Consider the following 27,719-nt stretch of genomic DNA (forward strand, 5'->3'; position numbering starts at 1 on the left):
GGCTCCCCTTCTTTGGACTCCTTCAAGACTAGAGGTTCTAACCACTCGGAAGAACTTGCCAGTTTTATTGAATTTGATTGTAAGTCTTGTGGGTCCCACAAGACTTGTGGATGGGTGGGTAGGGGTATAGATGGATGGATGGATGGATGTGATGTGATTTCTATCACAGGGCAGCTTACATTTTAGCAGGTAGATTAGACTTGCAATGTTCAGTAAAATATGGCAAGTTCCTACTGGAGCGGTCAGAACCCCTAGTCCTGAAGGAGTCCAGGGAAGAGGGCCTGGGAAGGTCTACCAGACTCCTGGCAGGCTGCTTTGGTAGGTGGTGTTGATTTGGCCTGAGGCAGGCCTGGGTGCAGGTCTGACTCCATCTAGCTCTGTGTTGCTGAGAAAGGTACTCTACCTTTAGACTGCTTATTTATAGTGAAGACTAGGTAGAGACAGCAGGTAGTGTGCCTGTCTCAGGGTCTGGCACTTCTACTTTGTACGTGGAAGAAAACCTTAGTTTTCTATCAAAGGGAGCTAGGGCCCAGAAATAACAGAATGGGCTTAGAGTATTCCTGTGTTGCCGGCTGCCATCAAGAGTGTCAGGGACTGTGCTAAACGGCACAGGGGCTCCCACTGGCCATGTTGTGACAGTTTAAACATTAAAGTGATAGTAATATGAATTCCACTTCTGCCCATGATGGAGTAACAGGAAACAAATATACCCTCACACCCAAAAAATCCAGACAAAAGGTATCAAATGAGAGTTTTCCAGGAGCTGGACCTTAGGTCATGAAAGACAGTGACCCTGAAAGACAGGAAATAAGTGAATCTTGTGACTGCCCAGATTTGCTGCCTTGAGGAGGTTTCCAGATCGTGGTGCAGGGACAGGAACTCAGCAGGGACCCAGAGGAGTCCCTGAGTCGAGGAGATGGAGCTGAGGGTCCAGGGATGCCAAGGCATTGGGGGTGAGGGGCAGACTGCCAAGAAAGAGAGGACGGCCCAGAAAACCCTGGAGATCTCCAGACGGGGCGCCTGGGGGGAGGAGAACAGCCTGAAACCGAGGCGAGTCCTGTGCGCGGGGGAGGGGTGGGGGTGGCGTGTGTCCATCTCTGGGCCGAGGAGCCGTCTCTTGCACCACTTCTCAGAGGGCCACCCGACGTGGTTAGAGGGCCGCCCTAGCGGATAAGGCGCTCGGAGAGAGCATAGAAGGCGCACGCGGTGGGTCAGGACGTTGGCGGGGCCTCGGGCTCAGTGTGCGCGCTCCCCGACCCCGTGCCCACCTGGCTGGATGTTGGAACCCAGGGAGATGGCTCTGCGTGTGGGAATTACGCGAGCTGTGACAGGTGGTGCCCAGGCGGTTCTTCTGAGAGACACCCCTACCAAAAGGCCACAGCGGGGCAGCAAGTCCGCACACGCACCTCTGAGCCCCCGAAGAACCCGGGACCCGGGCTTCAGCAGCCGCGCAGCCCGCCCGCTGGGCCTGGGGGCCTGCGGGCCTGCGGTCGGCCTCGAGGGGGCGCACCCGAGCTCGGCTCCCCGCGCGGGGGACCCAATCCGCAGAAACCGCTCCGGGAACCCTCAGAAGCCCCTCTGCCGGGAAGATTCCTGCCGGCATGGGGCCGGGCTCGAAGCCAGGGTCCCCTTGAGTGTCTGCAGACCCGGGTGGGAGCCCGCCCCCAGCTCCCTCCACGCGACGCCCGCGGGCTCGGCACCCCCGCGACCCGCCCACCTCTCATCCGCGTGGCTCCGCGGGGTCCCAGCGCACGGCCGTTTGTCCCTCAGGCTTCCCAGTGACCGGGGCGGAGGAAGAGGCGCCGTTGGGCAGGGAGAAGCTTCAGGGCCTCCCCGGGGAGCCCAGTCCCCATCACCCAAGCTGCCCAAGGACGGGGAGCAGCGAGGATGCTGGAACCCCGACAGCAACGGCTCTTCCCACCTCACTCTGCTCACTCGCATCACATCTTTATTTTATCCCCCAGGGCCCACCTGGCACAGGGCCTGGCCTGGAGCCCGCCCTCTTCAAGTAGATGTTGGATAAATTAAAAAAAAAAAAAAAAAAAGTAACATGTCTGTAACCTGTGCTACTAAGGTCATGTTATTTTTATTTTTCACTCAAATCCTCTCCTCACCAGATTAGTAGAAAAGTCAGCCCCTCCCTCTACAGTTTCTCCCCTTCCCTGAAAATAGTCCTAAACCTCTCGGGCTTAGTTATCCCAGGCTGGGGTCTTTGTAGCCGCCACTTTCCAGGGACAGAGACACCCAGTCCAAGCGGACACCCTGCTGTGTGGACGCCTTGCTGCCACGTGGTGCCACTCTTGACAGCCGACCACAGGCCCCTGATTTTGGTGGTTTGGACCTTGAAAGCGCAGCCGGGTGCCCTCAGTGCCACACGAAACCACACGCTTTTTCCGTCTCATGTGCACACCCTGGGGCACCAGCTCCACAGGGTGTCCATCGGATGTCATCCACCTCTTGAGGACTTAAAATGTGTCACTGCTCCTTCCTAGGGTTCACACGTCACAGAAAAGGCAGCTTTTTGTTTCCAGAGGGGTTTCATCACACCAGAAAATTGAGCCCCGCCCACCTGTTAAGGTCTGATTTGGTGCCGGGGGTCCAGGTGTCACCACCCCAAAGGTCTGGTTTTACATCGTTTCCTTCCTGGGAGAGCGCAGGACGTCCGGGCCTCAAACGTTATTTGTCTTCTCAAAGGCAACCAAGAAGGCTTTTCTCCTGACTAACTATTGCCAGCCCAGAAAAAGAGCCACATCCCCAATCCACAGAGGCTAGATCTTCAGAGGGCTTTTGGCTACAGTTCTTTGACAGCCGTGAGTCCATGTTTACAGGTGCGCCTCTAGAAACAGCATGTCCTCACTAGTGGAGACCAGATCTTGCTACACGAACCCTGGCATCCAGCAGAGGGCCGGGCTCACAGCAGCAGGGGCTCATAAGGTCAGAACGAGTGGGGGGGTTGAACAGAAATTCCCCAGGGGCGTCCACCCAGTGGTGCTATCTCACTGGATGGCAGCCCAGTGAGAAGTGGCTCTGAGACTTCAGAACATCAAAGGGGAGTGTCTTGGAAAAGCTCACCTTAGGTGAGGAGAGGGAACCTGAGCCAGGCGGGGCCCCTTTGAGAACTCGTGCGAGGGGCAGAAGGAGGGCCGTGGCCTGGCTTCTTCCCCGGGAGGACGGGCACAGCATTTCTCAGAGCTGGGAACGGAGCGTGTTTTCTAAATCCCTGGGCTTTGTAGCATCTCAGAGGCACTCGCCACCACAGAAGCCAGGAGACACGTGTGTGGCACTGAGACTTTTCCAGACATCGATGTGTCATTGTCACCTTCGACATGGAGATGTTTTTCTTCCTGCCTCTATTTCAGCCACATTTCCCCACCCCCCCCGCTCCCCTTCATGAGCAGGTTCCACACTCAGCTCCAGAGCAGAAGGCTGGGGCTCAGAAGCAACACCCAGCGACCAAGAGAAGGCCTGGGGCCGCGCTCGGCACCCAGCAGGCCCTCTGTGCACGTCTCGTGCAAGAAGCACTCGCCTCCAGGCCCTGCCTGATTCACAGGGTGTCAGCTTTCTCATCAGTCAGCTGGGAATGTTCTAAGGCTCTCCTGGCCTCACTGCTGTGATTTTCTACCTTCTTCCAGGTGGGAAGAGCCGGCAGCCCTAAGGACCCTTTCCAGGTGTGGCCAGTGGTCACCCTCAGCAGGGAAGGCAGTCCCGTGCCCCCAGGGGACGGGGACGAGAGACCGAGGAAGCCTGGGATTGTGTGATCCCTGATGGTCAGAGCTGGGGGACGGCGCGTGCCTCCAGGACTCACTGAGGACCAGAGGGGGGAAGTGACCGCAAGGTAGTGCAAGAGCGAGGATCAGAACCGGGGTCTCTGGCTCCTGTCCCACCGCACCCACTGCAGGGGCACAGGCCTCTCTTTGGGGAGGTGGGTGGGTCGTGGCTCTGGGCAGCCTCCAGCACCGGGGAAGGAAGAGTCAGCCAGGCCTAAAGCTCAGACAAGGTCCCTGCTACTCCAGGCATGGCTGGGATCCAGCAGCCTGGGTATCGCCTGGGAACTGGTTAGAAACAACGCAGACTCTCAGGCCCTGCTGGAGACCCACAGAATCAGAATCTGCATTTCAATAACATCTCCAGGCGACTCATTTGCAGAACAGAGGGTGACTCCCTCCAGCTCGCTAAGGCATACCTCCTGGGTGTGCCCTCCAGAGCGGAACCTCCTTGGGGCCCTCTGGGACGTGTGTTAGAGTTCGCAAAGTGTCCAGTCTGAGCCACGCTCAGTAAAGAGGCTTCTTCGGAGCAGGTGGCAAGTGGGCCTTCAGAAAGGGGAAGCATTTCAAGACCCAGGAGAACCTTGTAGACGGATCTCCCCAGAGACTGAGAGGAGGGGCAGGTATCCGGCAGGTCACCTGCCCACGCACCTGTGGGGCAGCACCTGTGCCTTCCTTGTGGCCTGGATCTGCACAGCCGATCACCTCTTGCCAGCAAGCATGATGGCCAGCTGCCGGCCACGTTCAGGACTGTCTGAATATGGATTTGAAGAGGGCAGTTGTGAAAGGTCTGGGAATAACTGCATGTTGGAGGTGGCTAAGCTCCAGCTAGAGCCCTGGGCAGGGCAGGGGGATGTGTGCGCCCAGCCTAGGTTCCTAAGAGACCCAGTCGGCTGGGGCTGGGGCTGGGAGGAACGGTGCACTGGCCGCTGGCTGACCACGGGGCTGCTGCAGCACCAGCCTTAGCAGCAGTACTCCTGCTCGATGCTGGCCATCAGCTCCTCCTCAGAGTAGTCGTATGTGATGGCTGACTGCCTCTCAGGCCTCCTGTGGCAGCTGCCTGGGGCTCTGTGGGTGAGAAACATGGACATGGGAAACAAGATGTTACCTTCAAACTCCACATCTCTACTGGACAACCACGGTGGCCCCTGTATGGAATTCTGATCCATCCTAAAACTAAAACTGAAAACCTCTGCCCCGGGAACACCTCCTCAACCTCTTCCATCAGCAGGCCCCTGCCTGATTCTCTGGTTTCATCTCCCCAATGTTACCCAAGACCTTACGCTGTGAGGAAGCCAGTGCCTCTGATGCTTAAGGGTGAGGGCCCGGGGATGGGAAGACCCAGCTTGAATCCCAGCTCTGCCAGTTACTAGCTCAGTGATAATTTTCTCTAAAATAGAGCTGTATTCTTAAATTCATTCTGAGGCATAAATGAGCTAATGCATGGACAGCGTGTGACACTGAATTTTGCACCCTGCCCAGCCCTCAGCAAAGGTGAGCTGTGTCTTGACCATCCATCGGCCTGACTCACGCCCTGTGCCTGCCCCTTGGGTGGGCGGGGGTGTCTCACAGGAGCTGCCACGCTGGGACAGGATTGGGCGTCAGGATCCTGGCCACTCCCCCAACCTGCTGGGCAGTGTATTAAGTGACCAAATCTCGGATCCTCATCCTGCCACCTGGGCCCCTGGAAGTGGTTCCCACCGGCCTGGATCCGGCTGCCCACCCCCTCTCCGGCTTTCTGGACTCTGTTGTGCCCCCGACTTCCCTGTCCTGCAGGCTGTCCCACGGCGGTGTCCACCTGTGCCTGGCCATGGCCTTGCCCCCTTCAGCACCTTTGACAGGTGGGAGGGTGTGAAACCTGGGCCGAACTGGGTGCTGCCAGCCTGAGGGGCTACCTCTGAAGGAGGAGTTAGGCCAGAGCTGCCCACTGCCAGCTAAGGGACCTTGAGCTCCCACCTGCCAGCCAGAGACGTGCTGCCATGTGAGCTGGGGGGCTGGGCTGGATGATCTCTAAGGCCCACCTGATCACTGCCGTCGCGCTCCTGACATGTTCAGAGCGGCCTCCAGGGCCCTGTCTGCTGTCGCGGAATGCAGGGCAGGAGCTGGGCTCTGGGCCACTTGACTGTCACCTCAGGGTGTGTGCCGCCTAACAGGCCCCCAGCGCTGAACAGCAAGGATGAGGGTCTAACGGCGGGACTCCACTTCCCCAAGCCCAGAGATGACATGTGCCTCCCGCACAGCCCTCTCTGGGCTGGCACAGTCACCCAGGCCAGCCCCCTCTCTGTGGATGGGGGAGAAATGCCTTGCCCACGGTCCCATGGTGACCTGGCTACAGACCGTCCTCACCCGGTCCCACAGCTCAGCAAGGCCTTTCTCTCTAGGCACCTGACGCTCCCTGCAGTTGGGACATGGGGGAGAAAGGGGGTGAGGAGGCAGGGCCGGCAGGGGAGGCTAGCAGGGGAGGCTGGCAGGGGAGGCCGGCAGGGGAGGCTGACGGGGGAGGCCGGCAGGGGAGGCTGACAGGGAGGCCAGCAGGGGAGGCTGATGGGGAGGCCGACAGGAGGTGTTGCAGCCCCAGCAGCCAGGGCTCCACTCGGCCTCACGCCATCCTAGCCTGTCTGGTGGGCAACACTGTCCACCAGCGGCCGTGGGGCTGCCGGCCCGGGGGCCTGAAGACCGAGGTGGGGTCTCCCCCTACTTGGGGGAGGGGAGCACGACATTAAAAGGGAGAGATGGTTCCTAGAGGAACTGAGGAGTCAAGAATTGAATCTTTGTTTAAATTATAATTCACTATGTCAGAGATTCCTAAAGTCATGCAAAACAAAAACCCATTACTCTTCCCCAGAGAGAGCAAATCAATTATAATTGGGCTACAGAGCCACATGCAAAATGAGGTGAGTCATTTATACTGTCTGTTGGGTCTAGAATTTACTGGCCCTTTGACCATGGGCAAATAATACCTTGCATCTGTTTACTCATTAGGAAAACGGGGTGCCTGGCCTAGGCCTGGCTTATAGTAGGCATCCCACAAGCATTTACAGAATAAATAATGAGCAAATTTCAGCAGCAGCTGCTGACAGAAGGCTCCTGAATCCCTGTTTCCCCTCCACAGGCCCTAGGCTTCTGCTACCGGATCCTCACAGACTTCAGGTCAGGCCAGCCCAGCCCTGTCCTCAAAGCCAGCCCGGCTGGCTCAGCTCTGTCGCTTCCACACCCCAACCCTGGGGAAAGGGCGTGGCCGACATCGAGGATGGTCAGGACTGGGGGTCAAGGCCCACAGGCCCAGGTTCACACCGAACGTTCCCTTCAGCTGCATCTGTGAAGCACCCGCTCTGGGCCTGGTGCTGTGAGGGCCCAGAGATGCGGCTGAGAGTGAAGAGGTAAGACAGGCTGTCACAGGTACCCGCTGCGTTACACGTACAGGTGTGGTATGAACTGGAGCCGGCACTGCTGAAGGAGGGAGACTCACCAGGTCGACACGGAGGGAGGGGAGGGTGAGAGTCTCTGAGGAGGAGATATTTGAACTGAGTTTGGGAGGATTTTCCTCTTCAACCTTTTATTACGAAGACTTTCAAGCATACCGAAAAGTTGAAATCGTGGATTCAAAAATTAAGTAAATATTTTTCTGCTACATTTTGCTGGGTTTACTTTATCCCATGTCTATTACTTTATCTGATTTCTGGATGCATTTCAAAGTAAACTGCATGCATTAGGACACTTCTCCCTGAAGCGCTGCTTTGAGGGGTTCTGGTGGTGGAGAAGGGGACGGTGGGCTTGTCTGTGGCTGGAAGGGTGGGCGCTGCAGGAACCAGGAGAGGAGGGTGCTGTGGGCTGCGCTCTGTGTGCGCCCAGTCTGGGGGGCGGGGAGGGAGGCGCACGCTGGCTGTGTGGAGGAGCCCAGGGCCGGCCGCTGGCAGTGAGAGGCCACAGTGGACGTGGTGGCAGGACACTCGCCGCTCCCTCCTCAGAGAGGTTCCCCTACAGACAGGGGAGCCCAAGTTTGGGGAACAGAGGAGGGCGGCTACTGCCAGTCCAGACCCTGGGGCAGGCCTGTATGGCTTCAGAGCCTGCTCCTGGGAGGCACAGCCCTGATCTCACCTTCATGACGCTCTCCCCTCTGCCGCCAGTGAGCCAGGACCAGCCTGGGACCCACCCAGCCTGGAGTCCAGGGCCTAGCGTGGCACTCAGGACGCTCCCACTAAAGTATATTGAGGGAGTGAATGAATGAATGAATGAAGTACTCCTAGTGAGGGATGTCCTGGAGTTTGCATGTGAGGTGAAGGGACCTATTCATTTAAAAATAAGAAGAAACAGCTAATTTGTTCGAGGCAGAACTTAATCCTCCTAAAGTCCCTGGGGTGATGAAAACTTAAGAAAGTCACTGCCAGTTATCTTTACAATCAGTAGAAATATGCAGGCGGGACGGAGCTCCATTGGCACCGCGCCGGGCCCAGGTCCTCAGCCGCGCCACGTGCTCGGGCGTCCAGGTCAGCGGAGCAGAGGCGGCCCTGGCGCCCGGTCACTGCAGCGAGACACAGCGCCCAGTCCAGCACAGGAGTGCACGGGGGCGCTGAGCCCACCCGGAGGCAGCTGTGCTAAGCGGAGCCTGTGACGGTTTGCAAAACAAGTGAAGAGCAGGGCCTGTGAGGGGGGACCGGGAGGGATGCTCCTCTCTGCTGAGTGAAGCGCTGGCCTTGGCAAGGGGCGGAGCCCGTGTACCCGTGCTCACCGCTTCACCTCCGCGGCCACGGTGGAGTCCCAGCTCCCAGAGCTGACCCCAGCGTCCTCTGACTGGACAGCAGTGGCCCACGGTTTCAGCTTGGCCTTCAAGGCCCTCCTTCTCCCCCCAGACCCTGTGCTAAATGTCACCAGACTGTGCGTGGTGTCCTGTTCAGACCTGTGTCTTGCTTGTGGAGCCCACCACCTGGAACGCACCTGCCCTCTCTCCTTGGTGAAAATACGTGTCCTGCGAGCCACTTAAACATCAGCTCCTCCACGAGCCCTCGGCAGTTCTGTCCCCTTTCAGACCTCCCTTGAGCCCGTGTGAAGAGACCCCAATCTTCGGGAGAAGGTCTCCTCAAATGTTTGTTAAATAAGGGAACCCGGCAAAGTTCTGGCCCTGAGCCGTTTGGAATTGGTAATAAAAATAGCTGTTGAGCCAGAATTTTCACATCTCTGGTCGTGAGCATCACACTCACCTACCTCCCAGTGACCCAGGGCCGATCACCGTGAGCCAATTAGAGACGAGAAAGCCAAGGGCACGATGAGCCAGAGGCCCAAGGTCACCCCCGCACAGCTTCCCGGTGCTGGCTGCTCCTGGGGCCCTGGAATCCTCCCACAGCCCAGGGCCGTGCAGACAGAGAAGGCCTGGTCTCTGGGCCTGGGGTCCTCAGATGACACTTTCCAGGGGTTTTAAATGTGTTTTCCTTCTAACGCTGTAATGGGATCACGGGGGACCCACCTGCCATCCTTCTAGGCTGGAAACTCCTGAAGGCCAAGGACTGTGCCTCACTTACAGATGAGCCACTGCAAATAGCTTCTGAGTGAATGGGCGGGGCCAGGGCCGGGGATGCGGAGGCGTGGGGAGGGCGGGGGGTAGGGTGGCTGTGACTCTGGTGGAGATGTGCTTCCCCCCCCCCCCCCCCGCCCCTGTACTTACTCAGAGACACTGCTGCTCTCTGGGTGGTCTTCAGTGCTCCGTTTCGGGGACACCTTGAGAAAGACAAAAGGAGGAGGCATCAGAAGGTTGGCAGTGGTGCAGCCTGTCTTTGCCCTGGCTTTGTGCTGACAGACGGCCACCACATTCAACCCAGGGCTGAATAAACCAGAGCTGGAAAGTGGAAAGGCTCCCCTGCTGTCTAGTTCCATCCGCCTATTTTGCATGTGGGAAGCTGAGGCTGGGAGAGGGGAGTGACCTACACAGCTCACACCAAGAGACTCCCCACCTCCCCGGCAGCTAACGGCCAGCATGTCCCCATCTCTCACGCCAGGAGTCGAAGTCCTGACGTCCATGTAAGCACTGCCCGGCAGCCTGCCCTGCTGCTCGGCTGTGCCTTCTCTGTTCTCAGTCAAGGGTGCACAGACGTCGCACGTGTCTGTCTGCAAACTCTTCCAATGGTCCATGCCTGTCCTGTGCCGGCACCACCCCGTCTCAGTTACCACAGCTTTAGAATAAGCCTGGACTCTTCCCGGTTCTTTGCACCTCCTTATATGTGTACTGCAGTCAGTTTGTCCCCCTTGGGGATTTTGTTGGGGTTGAATTAATATACAGATCATTTTAGGCAGACTTGATATCTATAATAACAAGTCTTCCAGTTTAAAAACAAGGAACACCTCTCCATTCATTTAGGATTTCTTTAATGTCTTTTAAGAAGTCTTATTTTCCCTGTAGAGGTCATAGATATCTCTTTTTAGACCAATTTCTAGATACTTGATATTATCCTTTTTTAAATAAAATTTTATTTTCTTCCTGTTTGTTTCCACAGATATATGATTGAAATATATACATTTTGTGTTCACCAGTCTTACTAAACTCTCTTATTAGTCCTAATAACTTATTTGTAGATGCTTTTGGACTGTCTTTCTTCCTGTTCACATTATCTGAGAAAAATGGCCATTTGATTTTTTCCCTTCTGGTCCCAGAAGGGAAACACACTTTTCACCTAGCCCTTCTGCACTGGCTAGGACCTCCAGTACTACCTTGAAAAGAAATGATAACAGGCATCTCTGCCTTGTTCCTTTATTGAAAGGAAAAGTTTTCATTATTTCAAATGTAATATTAGGTTTGCTGTGGCTTTTTCTCAAGTTGTCCTTTATCAGATCCTGGTCTCTCTGTGTAGGTCATTTCTTCAGTTCTGTCTTCCAGGGCACTGATCTTCTCTTCATCTCTGTCTAATTTCCTGTTAACCCAAACCATCAGAATCTTTAATTTTGTTTATTGTATTTTTCATTTCTTCAAGTTCTATCTGGTTCTTTTTAAAATATGCTAGGTCACTTTCTAGAGGTCCTGGTCCTTCAAAGGTATTTCCCTTAAATAAGATAAAATAAACATAGTTGATTATAATCTGTGTCTGGTAATCCAAAAAAATAACTGAAGTCTTCATTGGTCTATTTTTGTTGTCTTTGTTTCTTCTAGTGTTCACTTGGTTCTCTGGTTGGTTGGTTATTTTTTCTTGTTTGATGCTCATTAGCCTTGAAAACACTTTGTGGGTGGTCTCTGTCCTGAGAGGAACATGCCTTCCTCCAGAGAGGACATGAGCTTGCTCTGTCCGGGCACCAGGGGACACTCCTGGTCTGGGGCCACTTGAAATTAAATCCATGCATTCAGGCATTTTGGACCACCTGGGTGATGGGAACTGGGGCTGCAAACCTGAAGAGGCAGCTAGATTGTGGCTCTTCTTCCCTCCTTCACTGTTCTGTGCTGTGATACTTTTCCTTGCCGTCCCCCGAAGGTCCTGGATTGATGAGGGCAGGATCTACTATAACTTTCATTGGGCCCTAAATTCTGTTCCCTTTACTGCTGGACACCATCAGCCCCAAAGCTCAAGTTCACCTGAGGCACATGCAGCCCAACGTCTTATTTGCATCTCTGATTCTGCCTTTCTTGGATCTGGGCTGGTAATTCCTCACTATCTCACCAGCCACTTAATGTTTCAAGGACACTCTTACTACATTAATTATATCCAGTATATTATTTTCAGCAGCAGAGGGGTCTGAATAACCTTCCATACTGTGTTCCCAGCATAAGGCACTTGAGGGCACTGTGGACACCAGCCTTTGACCCATGAAGCTGAGCAAGGCCATGGCCCAGCCAGACGTCAGCCTGCTTTGTGCACAAGATCTCCCATTGGCACGAGCAGTGCCCCCCAGGACAGGCCACGACTGTCAAGAACCCAGTCTTCAAGGAGCTCACGGTTCACAGGGAGAGTCTCATAAAAATGCAATGCGATGCTATGTGATAAATTATGTAGCCGAGTTATAAAGGGCTGGGAGAGGAGGGGAAACCAACTCTGAATGGGAAAAACACCATGGGAGGTTTCCAAGAAGAGTGGCAAGAGTGACATTTTAGCTGGAGTTTTGAAAGAGTAGGGGTTTACCAGGTGGAAAAGAGGGGAAGGGCACTTCAGATAAGGAACATATTTGCATATGCAAATACACGGAGTCGTCAGAGGTCGTGAATAAGCATTCATCAAGTCCATGTGCCCTGTTGTGCGCCATGTTCTATTATCCATACAGGATATGGTCCTTGCCCAGAGCAGCTCACAGCTGGGCAGAAAAAAACTAGCGTGATGACACAACTAGAGAAAAATCCAATGCCAGACACCGAGGTGTGGACTACAAGTGCACGGGTCATCAGAAGCCGTGATTACAATGGTAAACCAAACATGCAGGCCCGCTTCCCGCTTTCATCCCAAATCCTTAGAAATGACAGAAAAGGCCATAAGCAAAAAACAAAACAAACCAAACAAAACAACTCACAAATCTCTAACAGTACTGCAAGACTAGAAAGTAGTAGAGCTTTTTTTTATATAAATTTTTAAATTTTTATTTATTTTTGGCTGTGTTGGGTCTCTGTTGCTGCACACGGGCTTTCTCCAGTGGCGGCGAGCGGGGGCTACTCTTCATTGTGGTGCACAAGCTTCTCATTGCAGTGGCTTCTCTTGTTGCAGAGCACAGGCTCTAAGCGAGCAGGCTCAGTAGTTGTGGCTCACAGGCTCTAGAGCACAGGCTCAGTAGTTGTGGCACACAGGCTTAGTTGCTCTGTGGCATGTGGAATCTTCCCAGACCAGGGCTCGAACCCATGTCCCCTGCATTGGCAGGCATATTCTTTTTTTTATATATATAAATTTATTTATTTTTTGGCTGCATTGGGTTTTCATTGCTGGACGCAGCCTTTCTCTAGTTGCGGCGATCGGGGGCTACTCTTCATTGCAGTGCACAGGCTTCTCATTGCAGTGGCTTCTCTTGTTGAGGAGCACGGGCTCTAGGCACACGGGCTTCAGTAGTTGTGGCTCATGGGCTCTAGAGTGCAGGCTCAGTAGTTGTGGTGACCAGGCTTAGTTGCTCTGTGGCATGTGGGATCTTCCTGGACCAGGGCTCAAACCCGTGTCCCCTGCATAGCAGGCAGATTATTAGCCACTGTGCCACCAGGGAAGCCCAGTAGTAGGGGTTGTTGGAAGACAGACTGGGTTAGATCGATGGAGGAAACCACAGCCCCCAGCACACACAGGAGGGGGCTGCTGGACAAAGCAGCAGCTTTGGGGGCTCCAAGTTCAGAGGAGACAGACACCAGAGCAGGAGAGGGCCTTGGGGCAAGGATCAGAGAGGAGGGGCCTGCTTGTGCAAATGACAGGGCACAGAGGTGCATCCCCCAGACTGGGACAGGAGAGGGGGGGTAGCATGGGCAGCCGCTGACACCAGGAAGCACAGGAAACTGTTCCCAGACCACTAACGATGGCCACACTCACCAGGAGCATATCCTGACCCTCCTCTGTGACACGTGGAGGCAGGAACCAAACTCATCAGTTCAAAGAATTAAACCTGAGAAAAAAGTGATCCGAGCAGACTGAACGTGACTTTAAAAGGAGAATGATTCAGTCTCAGCCAAACAAGAATAAGCTGTTGTGCAAGATAACCAGCTAGAGATTTTGGAAATGCCATCTACGATGGAAGGAAGTAAAACCTCAGGAGGTGTTCTGAAGAGTAAATTAGACACAGCTGAAGAGAAGCTCAGTTACCCGGAAGGTCAAACTGAGAGAGTCTCTCTGGAAGCAACACAAAAAGACAAACAAATGGGAGAGAGATACTAATCCTAAATAAATGATTAATCAACAGTCTTATTCTGACGTAGTCTGCAGACATTGGGGAGTTTTAAAGGTTTTGTTTTTTCCTTTTAACAGTAGAGCAGGATGAGCTTCCTTCCCACGGTGCTCCCTGGGCACATAATCCTACACCACCAATAGGCAGAACTGGGCTTTTGCCCCCACAGGAATCTGCTTACATTCTCTCCAAATTCGTTTTTAAAGTCCCCCTCCATCTTCCTATTGAGGCTTAATCCCAGGGATTAATCAATCGCCAGGGATTAATCAATCATCAGTACCCCAGTGTGCCCAGTGCTCTGTCAGCTGCTGTGGAGACCCACACCCTATACTTTTGAGGTGCAATGTCACCAGAGAAGTTAAGTCTTAGACATGTTAACAATGAGCAAAATGATAAGAGCACAGACTGGGGGCTATAAACTTTGTGCAATCAGTTTAACCCTCAGTTTACTCATTTGTGTAACAGGTACTTAGCCTTCAGGGCTGCAGAGATATGAAAGATAATCTGTCTCTTTCTCTTCTGTCTCATCCTTAGTACAATGCCTATCCTGTAAGCGACCAGTAAACACCATTACAAACATCTGACCCAACGTCCAGCCCAGAGTAGCCTCTGACACAGCCCTGCTAGAAGAGAACCTGAAGGCGTGAGGAGGAGAGCGCAGGGAAGACCTTGGTGTTCAAGGCCTGAGAGGTTCCAGGACAGCATACGCTTCCCTGAGAACCTAGTTCTGATGTGTTTCTTGGGAGATGTTCGTTAGTGGTGGTTAGCAGAAGCAAGTCTGGTTGTGTCCTGCCACACAGGCCCTGTGGCATGGGCCGCGGCAGCCGCCTGCCACTACAGCCACCCCCACGCATTGGCCACACAGGCCCTGTGGCATGGGCCGCGGCAGCCGCCTGCCACACAGGCACCCCCACGCATTGGCCACACAGGCCCTGTGGCATGGGCCGCGGCAGCCGCCTGCCACTACAGCCACCCCCACGCATTGGCCAGAAGAGCCTGTCCTGCCTGCCTGGCGCTCTCTCCACGCGGAGGTGGGCTGCGCAGCGAAGGTGCACAACTTCCTCCCAGGGGTACCTGTGGGGCTGGCTAGTGTCTGCTACTGGCTAGTGACCTTGCCCCGGGGACTCAGTATTCCCTGCATATTCCTTTGAATATTCGTGCCTTTGGGGAGTGTAAAGATGAAGAGGAGATGACTCCCAAGTCAGCAAGGAATTCACAATGGGAAGAGGGACAGAGGGTAGGGAGGGGCGACGAAGATGAGAGAGAGGAGGGCAAGTCACACAGGCACGCACACGTGTGCGTGCACACGTACACACACGCACTCACCTCCACCACCTCCTGAAGCAGCCCATTCCTGCTCAGGCAGCTCAGACTAGCTGAAAATTCTTTTTAATTTGTTTTATTCAAAAAACAATTAATTGTGGTAAAATACACACACCTTAAACCATCTTAACCTGAAGTTTACCATCTTAACCATTTGTAAGCGTACAGTTCCGTAGAGTGAAGTACGTTAACCAATCTCGCAAACTTCATCTTGCAGAACTGAACCCCTGTCCACATTAAACAACAACTCTCATCCCCCAAACCCCAGCAACCACCCCTGTACTTCCTGTCCGATAGAAATGGGTCCTTTAGCGCCTCACCTGAGTGGAATCATACAGTATTCGTCCTCTTCTGCCTGGCTCAGTTCACTCCGCGTAATGTCCTCGAGGTTCATCCACGTTGTAGCACGTGCCAGAACCTCGCTCCTTTTTAAGGCTGAATAATATTCCACTGCACGTGTATACCACGCTGTGTTTATCCATTCATCCACCAAGGGACACTTGGGGGGCTTCCACTTTTTGGCTATTGTGAACAATGCTCCTATGAACATGGGTGCACAGATATCTCTTTGAGAGCCTCCTTTCAATTCTCTTGGGCACATGAGAAAGTTCTCTCGTATAATATTGACACCAATCTTCCTCCCTGCAGTTTTCAGCCACGGAGCCTGGTTATTTTCTCAGGGACAACAGAGAAGTAAAGTAATCCTTTTACTCAACTACCCTTCAGCTATTTTTTATGAAGTCATCCAACAGGGGCCCTAGTTCCCTCTTGTCCATTTCTGCTGGAACTAGCTTTTGCCATCACCTGCTGGGGCTTTTCCTCTCATCACCAGGTTTTGTAAGAGTTGTTACATATATGGTTTCTCCCATCAGGAGGGCAACTGAGTGAAGGAGCAAGAAATCGGAATCAAACATTTGCATCGTCAGCCAGTTTCCTCTTCTCTGCGCTGCTCTACTCACTACTAACGGGGACACGCTGCCAGCTGCAGGGCCGCGATGATGTGGTGCATCAAGTATGTGGACTGGACTCCCCAAGGCTGCACTCACACAGAGGCCATACTCTTTCTTTTCTAATTTCCCTGACAACTCAGCTTTGTTATATCTTTCATTTCTTTACCTGTGTTTCTCTCTGTGGTTTGAACGTGTGGTTCTTCCTCTCGTCAGTTTAAGCCTTTAACTTGACTTTCTCAGACGCAAAATGTGTTAGGCAGGCCTCCCAGAAGATCCAACTTGCTGAAGCAGCTCGGGAGCTTGTGAAAAGCAAAGACACAGCAGCCCCTGGCGGCTGCTCCAGGCCTAGTGCAGACACAAGCTCCCAGCCAGCAGGAAGCCTGCCACTCCTGCTCCGTAGGACACATCTGGACCCCGGGGAGGCCATGGCGCCTGGACTGGGGCCGTGGGAACCCGGCTGAACTCAGGATGAGCATGTGATGTGTCATCACTCGAGATCCTAGGGGGGCTTTGAAAAACTCACACCACAGCTGAACAAGAAGCAGAAAACATCTGAGGAAGAACTCAATAAGATGATTTCTTAAAGTCTTCTCTGGGACTTCCCTGGTGGCGCAGTGGTTAAGAATCCGCCTGCCAATGCAGGGGACACAGGTTCGAGCCCTGGTCCGGGAAGATCCCACATGCCGCGGAGCAACTAAGCCCGTGCGCCTCAACTACTGAGCCTGCGCTCTAGAGCCCGTGAGCCGCAACTACTGAAGCCTGCGCACCTAGAGCCCGTGCTCCACAACAAAGCCCGCACACCGCAACTAGAGAAAGCCTGTGTGCACCAATGAGGACCGACGCAGACAAAAATCAATAAAATAATTAATTTAAAAAAAAAGTCTCCTCTGACTCTTACAACTAGGGTTTTTTGAAAAAAAGTGAAGTATCAGTGGTTAATCTTTAGAAAACCCACTGAATATTTTATTTAACAATATGTGTATCCTGCTTCTTCTGTTTAAAGAGTTCTCCCCTTAACTCTTAAAGTACCCATATCAATAATATATATAGTTGACCTGGAACAAGCTGCAGGCGTCTGCAGAATACGATCTGACAGGTCTGACGGGTGTGTCCACTGTTGAACCACATCCATCACCCCCGGTGATGCTCCCTGCTTCCCTCCTCCGCCCTCCCATCTCCAGGCGGCCACTAGTCGGCCCCTGTCACCACACACCCGTGTGCCTCTCTAGAAGCCTAAAGACATGGGGTCGGACAGCATGCACCCTTCTTTGCCTGGCTTCTTTCACGCTGCACGACGAGCCTGTTGTGTTTTATCAGTAGACTTCCCCCCTCCTCTCTAAGAACTGTCCTTCTGTGGAGCCCAGGTTTGCTTATGCTTCATTATGGAAATGTTAACACCTGCAGTGGAGAGAAGAGTGAACTGGGTCTCCCGGTACCGAATCTCCCGGCCTCGGCAGGTTTCAGCACTCTCCCAGTCGGGTTCAGTCCTCTCACCCCCGGGGGCGCTACTGTCCCCACACAGCTCCACTTCATGGCTTCCCAGGCAGCACACGCTGCAGGCCCAGTGGACTCTGCTGGGAGGGCTGCTTTGCGTTCCTAAAGTGACAAAGGACTTTCGCAAAAGGAGGCTCTGACTCTGAAGCCACCAGTCCCAGGGCGCCCACCTCCCCTCACCAGGCCTTGCTTCAGTAAAGTGCTTCCAGAGACAGAAGGCCGGGGAGACCTGGAGAAGGTAAAGGGCGGGACTGAAGGAAAATAACGATAAATTACGTATCTACGGCGTTATAACACCTTATGAAGCACCTGCAAACGCATTTTCACACGGGCAGCCGGATCCTCACCCCCGGAGGCAGATGACCTGGCGTGGATCCTGATCCTGCTGGGGATTTGGGCAATCACCCTGCTGGGACCCAAAGGCCTGGGATGTGAATGAGAAGGTAGCCCCGGTGGTCTCTAAGGTCCCTTCAGCTCCAGCAATCTGTGATTCTCCAACTGCGAAGGAACCGAGGCGGCCGAGTCTGCTGGGAACCTGAATGGTAGCCTTGGGCTGGAGGCCGCCTTCCTAGCACGCAGGTGCTGAGGATCTCCGTCTGCAACAACCACTGCTGACCGTCCGCACCGGAGTCCAGCGAGGGCTCGTCCCAGGCGCTGGGGGAGCCCGAAGCTCCTGGGCAAGGAAGCCCTCCTCAGCGCCTCACTTTCCTCAGCGCCTCACTGAGACGCTGCAGGGACGCCCAAGCCACCTCGCTCCCCCACCTCCCGGCACCAGCACTCGGCACCAGCCGCTGGGGCCCGGCCTCAGGCAAGGCGCTGGAGACCCCGCTTCCAACCTTCACTACAGTCAGGCTTCCCACCATGGACGAAGCCCACATCCCGGAACCACGGAGGGAGGGAGCCCTCTGGGGTCACACCTCTGACCCCATCTCCAGGCAAGCGCTTCTAAACACTTTTAAATCTGGCTGTTTCCGTACATCTCCTGAGAGGAAGCGTCTTCCTCCGGTTCCTGGAGTTCTCCAGGGCTCCAGCTCAGGACTCTTCTCCTCCCACCCACATGCTCTCCCTCGTCGCCCCATCTAGATGCTGAAGTTCACAGAGTTACGTGCCAGCTCCAACCACCTTGTACAGTGGACCTGAGCTTCTGACGGCCCACGAAATTGTCTGCCTCACACCCCAAAGCCACTTGCACAACACTGAGCATGGCTGTCGACGCTACGACACCAGCAGGAAACCCGGGTGCCTCTGCGGCAGCCCGCCGTCCCTTGCTCCCACAACCAGTGTGTACCTCGCCTTCTCGCATCGCCTCTTACCTGGATTTCTGCAGAATCTCCCACCTGGGCACCCTGCTTCCCGTGCCATCGCCTCTCATCCTCCGCCCTCCTGCCACCCCTTGTCTTTCTAAACAGAGGCTGGGGAGGAGACACAAGGACTCGATAAGGTGGGCGTCTCTGGAGAAGTGAACTGGAGAGAGTGGGGGACAGGGTGGAGGGGAAACTTTCCTTTCAGTGTACCTGTTACATTTTCTCTCATGTGCGTGTATATTACCTATTCTGATTTTTTAAATAATCATTTAAAAATAAAAAACACAAAATTTCCACTAGCTCCCTGTTGCCTACAGGATAAAGTTCAACCCTTTAGCCTAGAAGGTTGTGAAATCATGACCCAAACCGATCTCGTTGTCTTTTGCGCTCCGTCCAGCCATCATCACCTTGCTGTCCAGCCATTATGGACAACATGCTGTTCTCCTAAAGCACTTGGTCCCTCTGGGTTCTTCTACGTGCTGCTCGCTCTTTATGGAATGCTCCCTCCTTTACTGACGGCTGGAAAATTCTACCGATCCTTCACAACCAACTCAGATGTCAGGTCTTCTTGGATGCGAAGACTTCTGCCTTGGATGGGATTATTCAACTCCTTGTATGTAATAATTCCTACTTACCTCCACTCCAGGGCTTCCATGAGGAACGCTCACTTCACAGCCCTCCCCCAACACGGTATGAGCCTTGGGGGTCCGCACTGCGCTTTACTCTCCTATGACTCCTAGGTTGATCAAATGCCACTTACTGCCACTTAAATTTGTGTTCTTTGCGAGAGATCTGAAAGCGGACAGATGGTAACTGTCTTCAAAATAGTGGTTTTTTGCCAGAAGTCCATTAGAGTATCCGTCACTTTCAAAGCCCTCTGGCGGATCTGCTTTCCGGCCACGGAATCATTTTGATGCCTGTTTTCACCTTCACATCCCACAGCAGCTGTGAGCCAGGATTACTGGGAATCCCTGGCTGACGGTAAAAGACAAGAAAGAGTCATCCTGGTCCTCCTTCGCTAGAGCAAAATGGAACCTTTGCAAAAATGGTGGACAGTGGAGTCATTCAGCCTAGAAGACAGACAATGATCTTCCCTAGATCTTGATTTACTAGGCGGCGGTGGGGAGTATGAATTATCATCACCTGGTAGTAAAAACACTGAATTTATATCTATTAGACTGAATCAGAATATCCTCTTTAAGGGTACCCTTGAATGTCACTAGCACATTTAATCCCCCAAACTTCTTTTATCTAGCCCATTCTGGGACTGAGAGTTTACGGTTAATTCAGTGTCCTAATGGAGCCATCTTTATGGCTACCCACCAACACTGCACTGTAAAAAGAACCTTCCTGAAAGCCTTGGCTACTCTCCAGTTCCCTGCCTCCATGAAGGCCAGCCCATCAGGCTTCCCGCACCGCTCCACTGAAACGGCACTGGCCAAGGCACCAGGGACCTCCAAGCCGCCAGATTCCATGGTCAGCTCTCAGACTTCACCTCACTCGTCCCATCGAGCAGCGTTTACAAGAGCTGGTCACTACCTCCTCCTTGACATACTTGCCTCCCTTGGCTTCCAGACCTGCATCCTCTTGGTTTTCTTCCCTTTAGGATGTCCCCTCATCTTCTCTACCTCTGAACACAGGTCACACACATAAACACCCAGAGCAGTACCTGGCACACACTCAGGTGTGAGCCGACCTCAGTATTACTGGTGGGCTGATCTAATCTCAACCCTTCTATGTTTTAACGGCCGCCAAATTTATAAGTCCAAAGCCAGCCTCTCCCCTGAACGCCAAACTCTTACAAAGATCTTTTCCATTGATCTCTCTATGTAGATGCCTAGCACGCACCTCAAATTTAACATATTCTAAAACAACTTCCTGATTCACAACATTCAAACCCTTCCCCTTCCACATTTCCCATGTCAGTTAATGGCAACTACGTCCTTCTAGCTGCTCAAGCCAAACACTTTGGGGTCCTCTGACTCCTTTCTCACACAACCCACAGCCAATCCATTAGTAAACGGGCTGTCTCTAGTTCTAATCTAGGTCCATATGCCAACCAGTCCTTCCCAGCTCACTCACTACCACTCTAGTCCAGACCAATCCCTCTTCTCACTTGGATTCCTGCAAAAGCTTCCCAGCTCTGCTCCCAGCTTTGGCCCCTCCATCCCACCCCAGGCTGTCTTCAACAGGGCAGCCAGGGTGAGCCTTCAAACAAACCAGATCATGTCATCCGCTGTTCAGAATTCCTCCAGCCTTCTCTACCTCATTCAAAGTAAAAGCCAAGGCCTTGGACTTCCCTGGTGGTCCAGTGGTTAAGATTCTGCACTCCCAATGCAGGGGGCACCGGTATGATCCCCCCCCCTACCCCCCCAAAAAAGCCAAGGCCTTCCGGTGGCCACAAGGCTCCCTGTTCTCTGCCTGGGCACCAGGCCACCACTCCTGCTCTCCCCAGCCCCTACTGCTTTTTTGTTCTTTATACTTTATTTTGTGCACTGTTGGACTTCCATGACCGAAGGTTAGTGAAGGTTTTGTCTGTTTAGTTCTCTTATGTATAACCAGCACCTAGAACAGTACCTGGCACACGTAGGTGCTCAAAAAAGAAACGTTGAATGGATACACCAATATTAGATGGTACATTTTTCTAATTAATAGACCACTGATTGAGACAGATACTGCTGCATTTTTTTTAAAAATCACAATTTGATTAAATAACTTAATACAAGACAAATCCAAACCCTTAGATTTTCACACATAATTCTCCCACCCTAAATAGTTTTCAGTTTCAATATCTCACTAAAATACTGTTGATTTTGAAGTTCTTCTGACTTTGGGAAAGGAATTCTGCCTTGGGCACCTAAGACTGCCCAGGAACAAGTTGAAAATTAGTCTAGAACAGTAATAGATGCTTTAGTGAATTAAAGTACGTGAACTTGATGAAATATTTTTCAATCATTAAAATAATAATGAATAATATCATGCAACAGCATGAAAAGCCGCTTATGAGATCGATTACGTAAAAAAATTTTAAGACTGTTATAATTCAATGATATATATCTTTAAAAGCTGTGACAAAGTGAGAGAGTGGCATGGACATATATACACTACCAACCATAAAAGAGGTAGCTAGTGGGAAGCAGCCGCATAGCACAGGGAGATCAGCTCGGTGCTTTGTGACCACCTAGAGGGGTGGGGTAGGGAGGGTGGGAGGGAGGGAGACGCAAGAGGGAAGAGATAATGGGAACATATGTATATGTATAACTGATTCACTTTGTTATAAAGCAGAAACTAACACACCATTGTAAAGCAATTACACTCCAATAAAGATGTAAAAAAAAAAAAAGAACAAAAGAAATGAAAACAGGTGACAGCTGGTAAGTTAAAGAGTATAGTGGGAAACATTTTAATCTGTTAATGATGCAGTATGGTCTTTGCCTATACAATTTTCTTCAGATTCTCAACGTTACGGGAATTCTCTGGTGGTCCAGTGGTTAGGACTACACGCTCCCATTGCAGGGGGCACGGTTCAATCCCTGATCGGGGAACTAAGGTCACGCAAGCCACGACGCGGCGTGGCCAAAAAAAAAAGATTCTCAATATTGGCAAAAAATAAACAAACAAAAAAATCTACCTGGAAACAGCCTGAATGTTTCACAATAAGAGATTAATTAAATAACACTACTTCTGGATGGTGGGCAAATTATGAAGACATTATGATGGGAGAAATGCTTATACTATAATGCTAAATAAAAGGATGCTATAAATTGTATATCTACACTACGCTCTTTTTTTTTTTAAGGGAACTTTATTTTTTTATTTATTTTCGCCTGCGTTGGGTCTTCATTGCTGCGCGTGGGCTTTCTCTAGTTGCGGCGAGCAGGGGCTACTCTTCGCTGTGGTGCGCGGGCTTCTCATTGCGGTGGCTTCTCTTGTTGTGGAACATGGGCTCTAGGCGCGCGGGCTCAGTAGTTGTGGCTCGTGGGCTCTAGAGAGCAGGCTCAGTAGTTGTGGCGCACGGGCTTAGTTGCTCCGTGGCATGTGGGATCTTCCTAGACCAGGGATCGAACCCATGTCCCCTGTGTTGGCAGGTGGATTCTTAACCACTGCACCACCAGGGAAGCCCTATGAGCAATCTTTATTTCCTTTTCTATACATTTTTTTATTATATATATTTTTTCTGTTTTCCAATTTTTCTGCAATGAGCATATATTCCTTTACAATTGTAGAGTGAAGCTAATATAGGGCTTATCTTTTTATTTAAAACCTCTCATGTGGGACTTCCTTGGTGGTCCAGTAGGTAAGACTCTGCACTTCCAATGCAGGGGGCCCAGGTTCGATCTCTGGTCAGGGAACTAGATCCCGCATGCATGCCGCAACTAAGAAGCCCACGTGCCACAACTATGAGCCCACATGCCACAACTAAGACCTGGCGCAGCCTAAATAAATAAATGAATAAAATATTTTTTAAAAAAACCCCACATCTCCCATGAGTAAGATCATTTTAAGTATTTTATTGCAGAGAACAACCAAGAACAATTTTTTTCTCACGTGCATGTATATTACCTATTCTAACTTCAAAAACAAACACTTAAAAGTAAGCATAACCTTTTCTGGGCTGAACACATCTTTAGAGACTGGAACACATCTTGTACACAATCACGGAAGCCAGGGTATGGAGACCTATCTCAGAGAAAAACTGAGCACCAGAGGAATCAGGGAACAAGTGAGAATCCCTCCTGATGGCAAATTCACTCAGTTAAAACCAGTATACACAGTGCTCTACAGAGGTATAGTCAGAACGACTCCGACTGGCTCTTTCAAACTGCACGATACTGGCCAAGTGAACTACCTCTCTGGGCCTTGTACACTCCCCTCCGACATGAAGTTGGGGGGAGGCGACACCAATTTGGCAGGAACCTATTCTGATGAGGATTAAGCAAAGCAATGGATGTAAGGAGCTGGCTGTTAGAATAGCCTGAATAAATAGCGGCTGCATTACAACATCTGAAGAATTTCCGAGTGACTGTAAGTGAACTGCAAAGCCCTCTGTTTCATAGGAATCAAACCTGATACAGGATGGGGAAAGGACTCTTTCTGAGTCTTTTGCCTCTTTGTTCTTCTGCTTCTGCCGCCGTGCAACCAGCAACATGCTTACACGCAGGGGCTCATGAAAATGCTCAAGTAAAAGGATGCTGGTGACAGATGTACTAAGTGAATAATTGGGAGTCTCACAACTTTTAGTAAAAACTGTATGACCCCTAAGCACCTAAACATCTGAATGAATAAGGAGGCTGCCGAAAATAACATTCAGGGGGTATTATGAGGGCAAGACGGGTGGTACTTTTATCAGACAAAATACAGGTTCTTGATGAGTTTGCTTGGGGAATGCTAGGGATTACTGAACGTTAAAAAAAAAATCGTAAAGAAAAACAGGCCAGGCATTAGTGCCACTGTGAGCAGAGCACTGGAAGTGCGGGATCTGCCTTGTGACTTGGACATCTGGAAAATGGAAAAGGCATGGAACGTTCCAGGTTGTCTACGGAGGGGCTGGAGCCCGGCAGGCCTGCTACAAACTCTGCTACCCCCACTTACTGGCTGTGTGGCTTTGGGTATGTTATCAATCTCCTGGGACTGAGATGGCCTTGTCTGTAAAATCGAAAGCACTATTTATCTAAAAGGCTGTTTGAAGAGGGGAACGTGCGACAATGACCAGGAAGTACCTAATTCAGTCCTTAACACAGAACAGGTGCCCAACGGACGTAATCCTCCTTCCCCTTCTTTACTGTGCACGTCATCTGACAGGAAACCGAACATCTCATGCGCATCTCTGCAGTGAACACGCACCCAAACTTAAAACTGCATGAAGGGAAAGACTTCTTTCTAGCTGACATGTACTGGTACCAAGAGTTTATGGAACTGGACTGGAAACTAGGAATGTCATGGAAATGCTCTTTATTTGGGGAAGTGTCTCAGTAGCTGTATTTCAGTGAATGTAAATCCACACACAGACTGTCACGGGTTCCCCAGTGGCCTTGGCCTCATTCATCCCATTTTCTCCCTGAGATCCTGTTTCTTGGACATGGGGATTTGTAACACAGCCCCAGTGCAGAGAGACTACTGTATCCTTCACATTTGTGTCTTACCTCAAATTTGCCCATAATTTTTCCTAAATTTACAATCCAGAGTGAAAATCCTCTTACCTAGTGTTTCATTACAAAGTATTATAGTTCACAGACAAAAAAAAAAAATTTAACTGAAAGTTGCTTCTACCAAAATGTAAGGGAAAAATTTACCTTGATTTGGAACATATACACAATAAGAGCTGAAAAACTCCATGGTTAGGGGCTTCCCTGGTGGCGCAGTGGTTGGGAGTCCACCTGCCGATGCAGGGGACACGGGTTCGTGCCCCGGTCCGGGAAGATCCCACATGCCGTGGAGCGGCTGGGCCCGTGAGCCGTGGCCGCTAAGCCTGCGCGTCCGGAGCCTGTGCTCCGCAACGGGAGAGGCCACGACAGTGAGAGGCCCGCGTGCCGCAAGAAAAAAAAAAAAAAGAAACATCTATGGTACAGAAGCTACAAACAATCCGCACCCAAAAGAGCGACCCCAGCGGGCTGCCTTCACCTCCTAGTCTCTCGACTCCATCCCCTTCAGCCCTCGCACTGCGCTGCTGCCCTCAGCACCTGCCCGTCTGGACCGCTGAAGCAGCCCCAGTTGGACATCCTGCCCCTAGTCCTTACTCTGCCCGGTTCATCCTCCCCATGGCTGTTGGTCCAACCTTCCTAAGACACAAAATGTCACTCCCCTTAGTCCTTCAAAGATACCCACGGCTTTTACGGTAAAGTCCAAACTCCTCAGCAGGGAATACTCCTAGCGTGACATGTCCGTAGCCTGGCATTCACCCTTCCCAACCTCTTCAACTCCCGTGCTCCCACCCACACCCTGGGTACCCTATGCCCCGGCCGGCACTGCCTTTGCTCGCAGGCTTCTCTCTGCCCAAATGCCCTTCGCTGCTTGTTTGCCTGGCTAGGGCCACAGACCCTTCCAGATCCAGCTCAAGTGCTGTCCTGCTGGTATGCCGACCTGACTTCTCCAGAGGACCAGCTGCTCCTCCTGTGGACTCTCTCTACAGGCTGCCCACAGGTATTCTATTTTTTGTTTGCAGATCCCTCTCCCCCATTACACTGTCAACTTCTTGAGGGCAAGGACTGCGTGCCATCAGTGTTCATCTCTAGCACCCAGAGCGATGCCCGGCACACAGTAAGTGCTCAAGCCAATACCTGAGAAATGACTGAAAGAATGAGTAAGGCAGCCCATGCACCCTAGGAGTTGCTGTGATACTCAGCGAATGGGGGTGGGGACGGGGGAGGGAAATCCATTCTCTCTGTTTTCTTTCCATTTTCGCTTCTGAAGTTTCCAAAGCACTTGACAACTGATCCCTAAAAGATGGCTTCCATGCCGTCTCAGAATTTCCCCCAAAATTTCTCAACTGTTTATCCATTTTGAGGGTTATATAATGGAACTCTGATGTAATCTTAAAGGAATCTTGTTATATAATTGGGTCCCACTTGCTGCAGCTCACTTTGGGAGGGCAGCAGGGGCTGGGCAGGAGGACAGGGGAGGAAGACCCTGCAGTGCCCAGGTTGGCCCAGTCCTTTCCACCCACCCCTCCCCACCTCACTGAGGAGCTTCCAGGATTCCACTGCTTGGTGGCTGCCCTGGAAGACACCTCCCTCTGGTCCCAGCAGTTGTTAAGCAAAGCCTGCAGGACTCCGGGGAAGGGGGGAACTGCCTTGGACATCCTCCTCAAGCCCAGGAGCTGATATCACAGATCTTGTTCATTCAGCTCTGCTGGAGTGAAGGCTGTTGCCATGCGAGAGTGCTCACTTTTATTGTTTTTCTAGAACAGCGGGGATGTTATTACAAGTGTTCTGGAAGAGAGAATTGGGAAGCCAAAAAGAAATTGCACAGCATCTCAAAAATAGCCAGTAGTATGCAAACTGCTTGACCACAAGGCAAAGATCCTGATGTGTCTGACGCGAGGGGCCTTTGTAAACACTGTTTGGCTACCGGTCCCACCTCTTAGCATCCTCCTCCGACAGTGCCCGGGGAATGGCCAAGGGGGAGGTACCTGAGAAGAAAGCAGCCCCGCTGGCCAGCCCCTACCTAGGCTGGAAGGAGCCGCAGTTCCAAAAGGAAAAAAAGGCAAGCTCTGGCCAGAAGCAAGCCTGGGAGATGCATTTCTGCTAAGGGATGTCTGTCTCCCTGCCTTTTAAGGCTGCTGCCAGCACAGCACTGTCACCCCCCAAATTGGAGGCAGTGAGACCAGCACCCAGAGGAGGCAGAGAGGGGAAGGGAGCGAGCAGGGAGAGCGCGGCGGGACGGCCGCGGGGGCTGGAGGACAGGGCAACAGGGCGGGGGCCCCGGAGGGACAGGGCGCGGCGTGCGGGCCGGCGGGGAGGGGGCTCCGGGGCAGGAACCGGCGCAGCTGCCCCACCGACTCCGCGGGCTCCGACACTCACCGGGCTCTCGGCGCCGGTTGCGGGTCGGGGCCGCGCCGGGCCTCGCGGGGCCAGCTCCCCGGGGCCCCAGGCCGCCGACTCGGCCAGCAGCTGGTCCAGCAGGCGAAGCGTCTCGTCCCCGCCGTCGGGGGGCGCCGCGGGGCCGGGGTCGGCCGCCCCCTCCGCCGCCGCCTCCCAGGCCTCCTCCCGGGCCGCCGCCGCCGCCGCCGCCGCCGCCGCCACCGAGACTGGCGGCCCCGTCCCACCCTCCGGGGTTGCCCCGCCGGGCCCCGCCGGCCGGCTGTCGGGGCTGCGCAGCCGCCTCAGGGCGCGGCCGCTCCGGCTGCTGCCGCTGCCCATGGCGCACCCGCCTAGCAGGCCTGTGGCGCCGCCGGAACGCGGCCCGGGGGCGGGGACGCGGGCCGGGGCGCGGCCGGGCCGGGGGTGCGGACCCGGGCCGGGCGTGAGCGGGGGGAGGGGGAGATCCCGGGTCTGGGACACGACTGGGGGCGGGGGGACGCGAGCCGGGCCTGGGGGAGGGGCGAAGCCACCGGTGTGCGGAACGTG

At 52.8% G+C, this 27,719-nt stretch overlaps 1 protein-coding gene across 1 annotated transcript; it reads right to left on the reverse strand.

Moving 5' to 3' along the window:
• Window positions 1–2,641: 2,641 nt before the first annotated feature.
• On the reverse strand, window positions 2,642–27,512 carry CYS1 (cystin 1; the record flags this gene model as incomplete). The annotated part of the gene is made up of 3 exons (XM_082672857.1): window positions 2,642–4,832; window positions 9,424–9,476; window positions 27,174–27,512. The coding sequence occupies 3 exons, from the start codon at window positions 27,510–27,512 to the stop codon at window positions 4,727–4,729; spliced, it is 498 nt and encodes a 165-aa protein (XP_082528983.1). The 3' UTR covers window positions 2,642–4,726.
• Between the last annotated feature and the right edge of the window lie 207 nt (window positions 27,513–27,719).

The sequence above is a fragment of the Grampus griseus genome (genome assembly GCF_964374135.1).
Source record: "Grampus griseus genome assembly, chromosome: 15".
Lineage (NCBI taxonomy): Eukaryota > Metazoa > Chordata > Mammalia > Artiodactyla > Delphinidae > Grampus > Grampus griseus.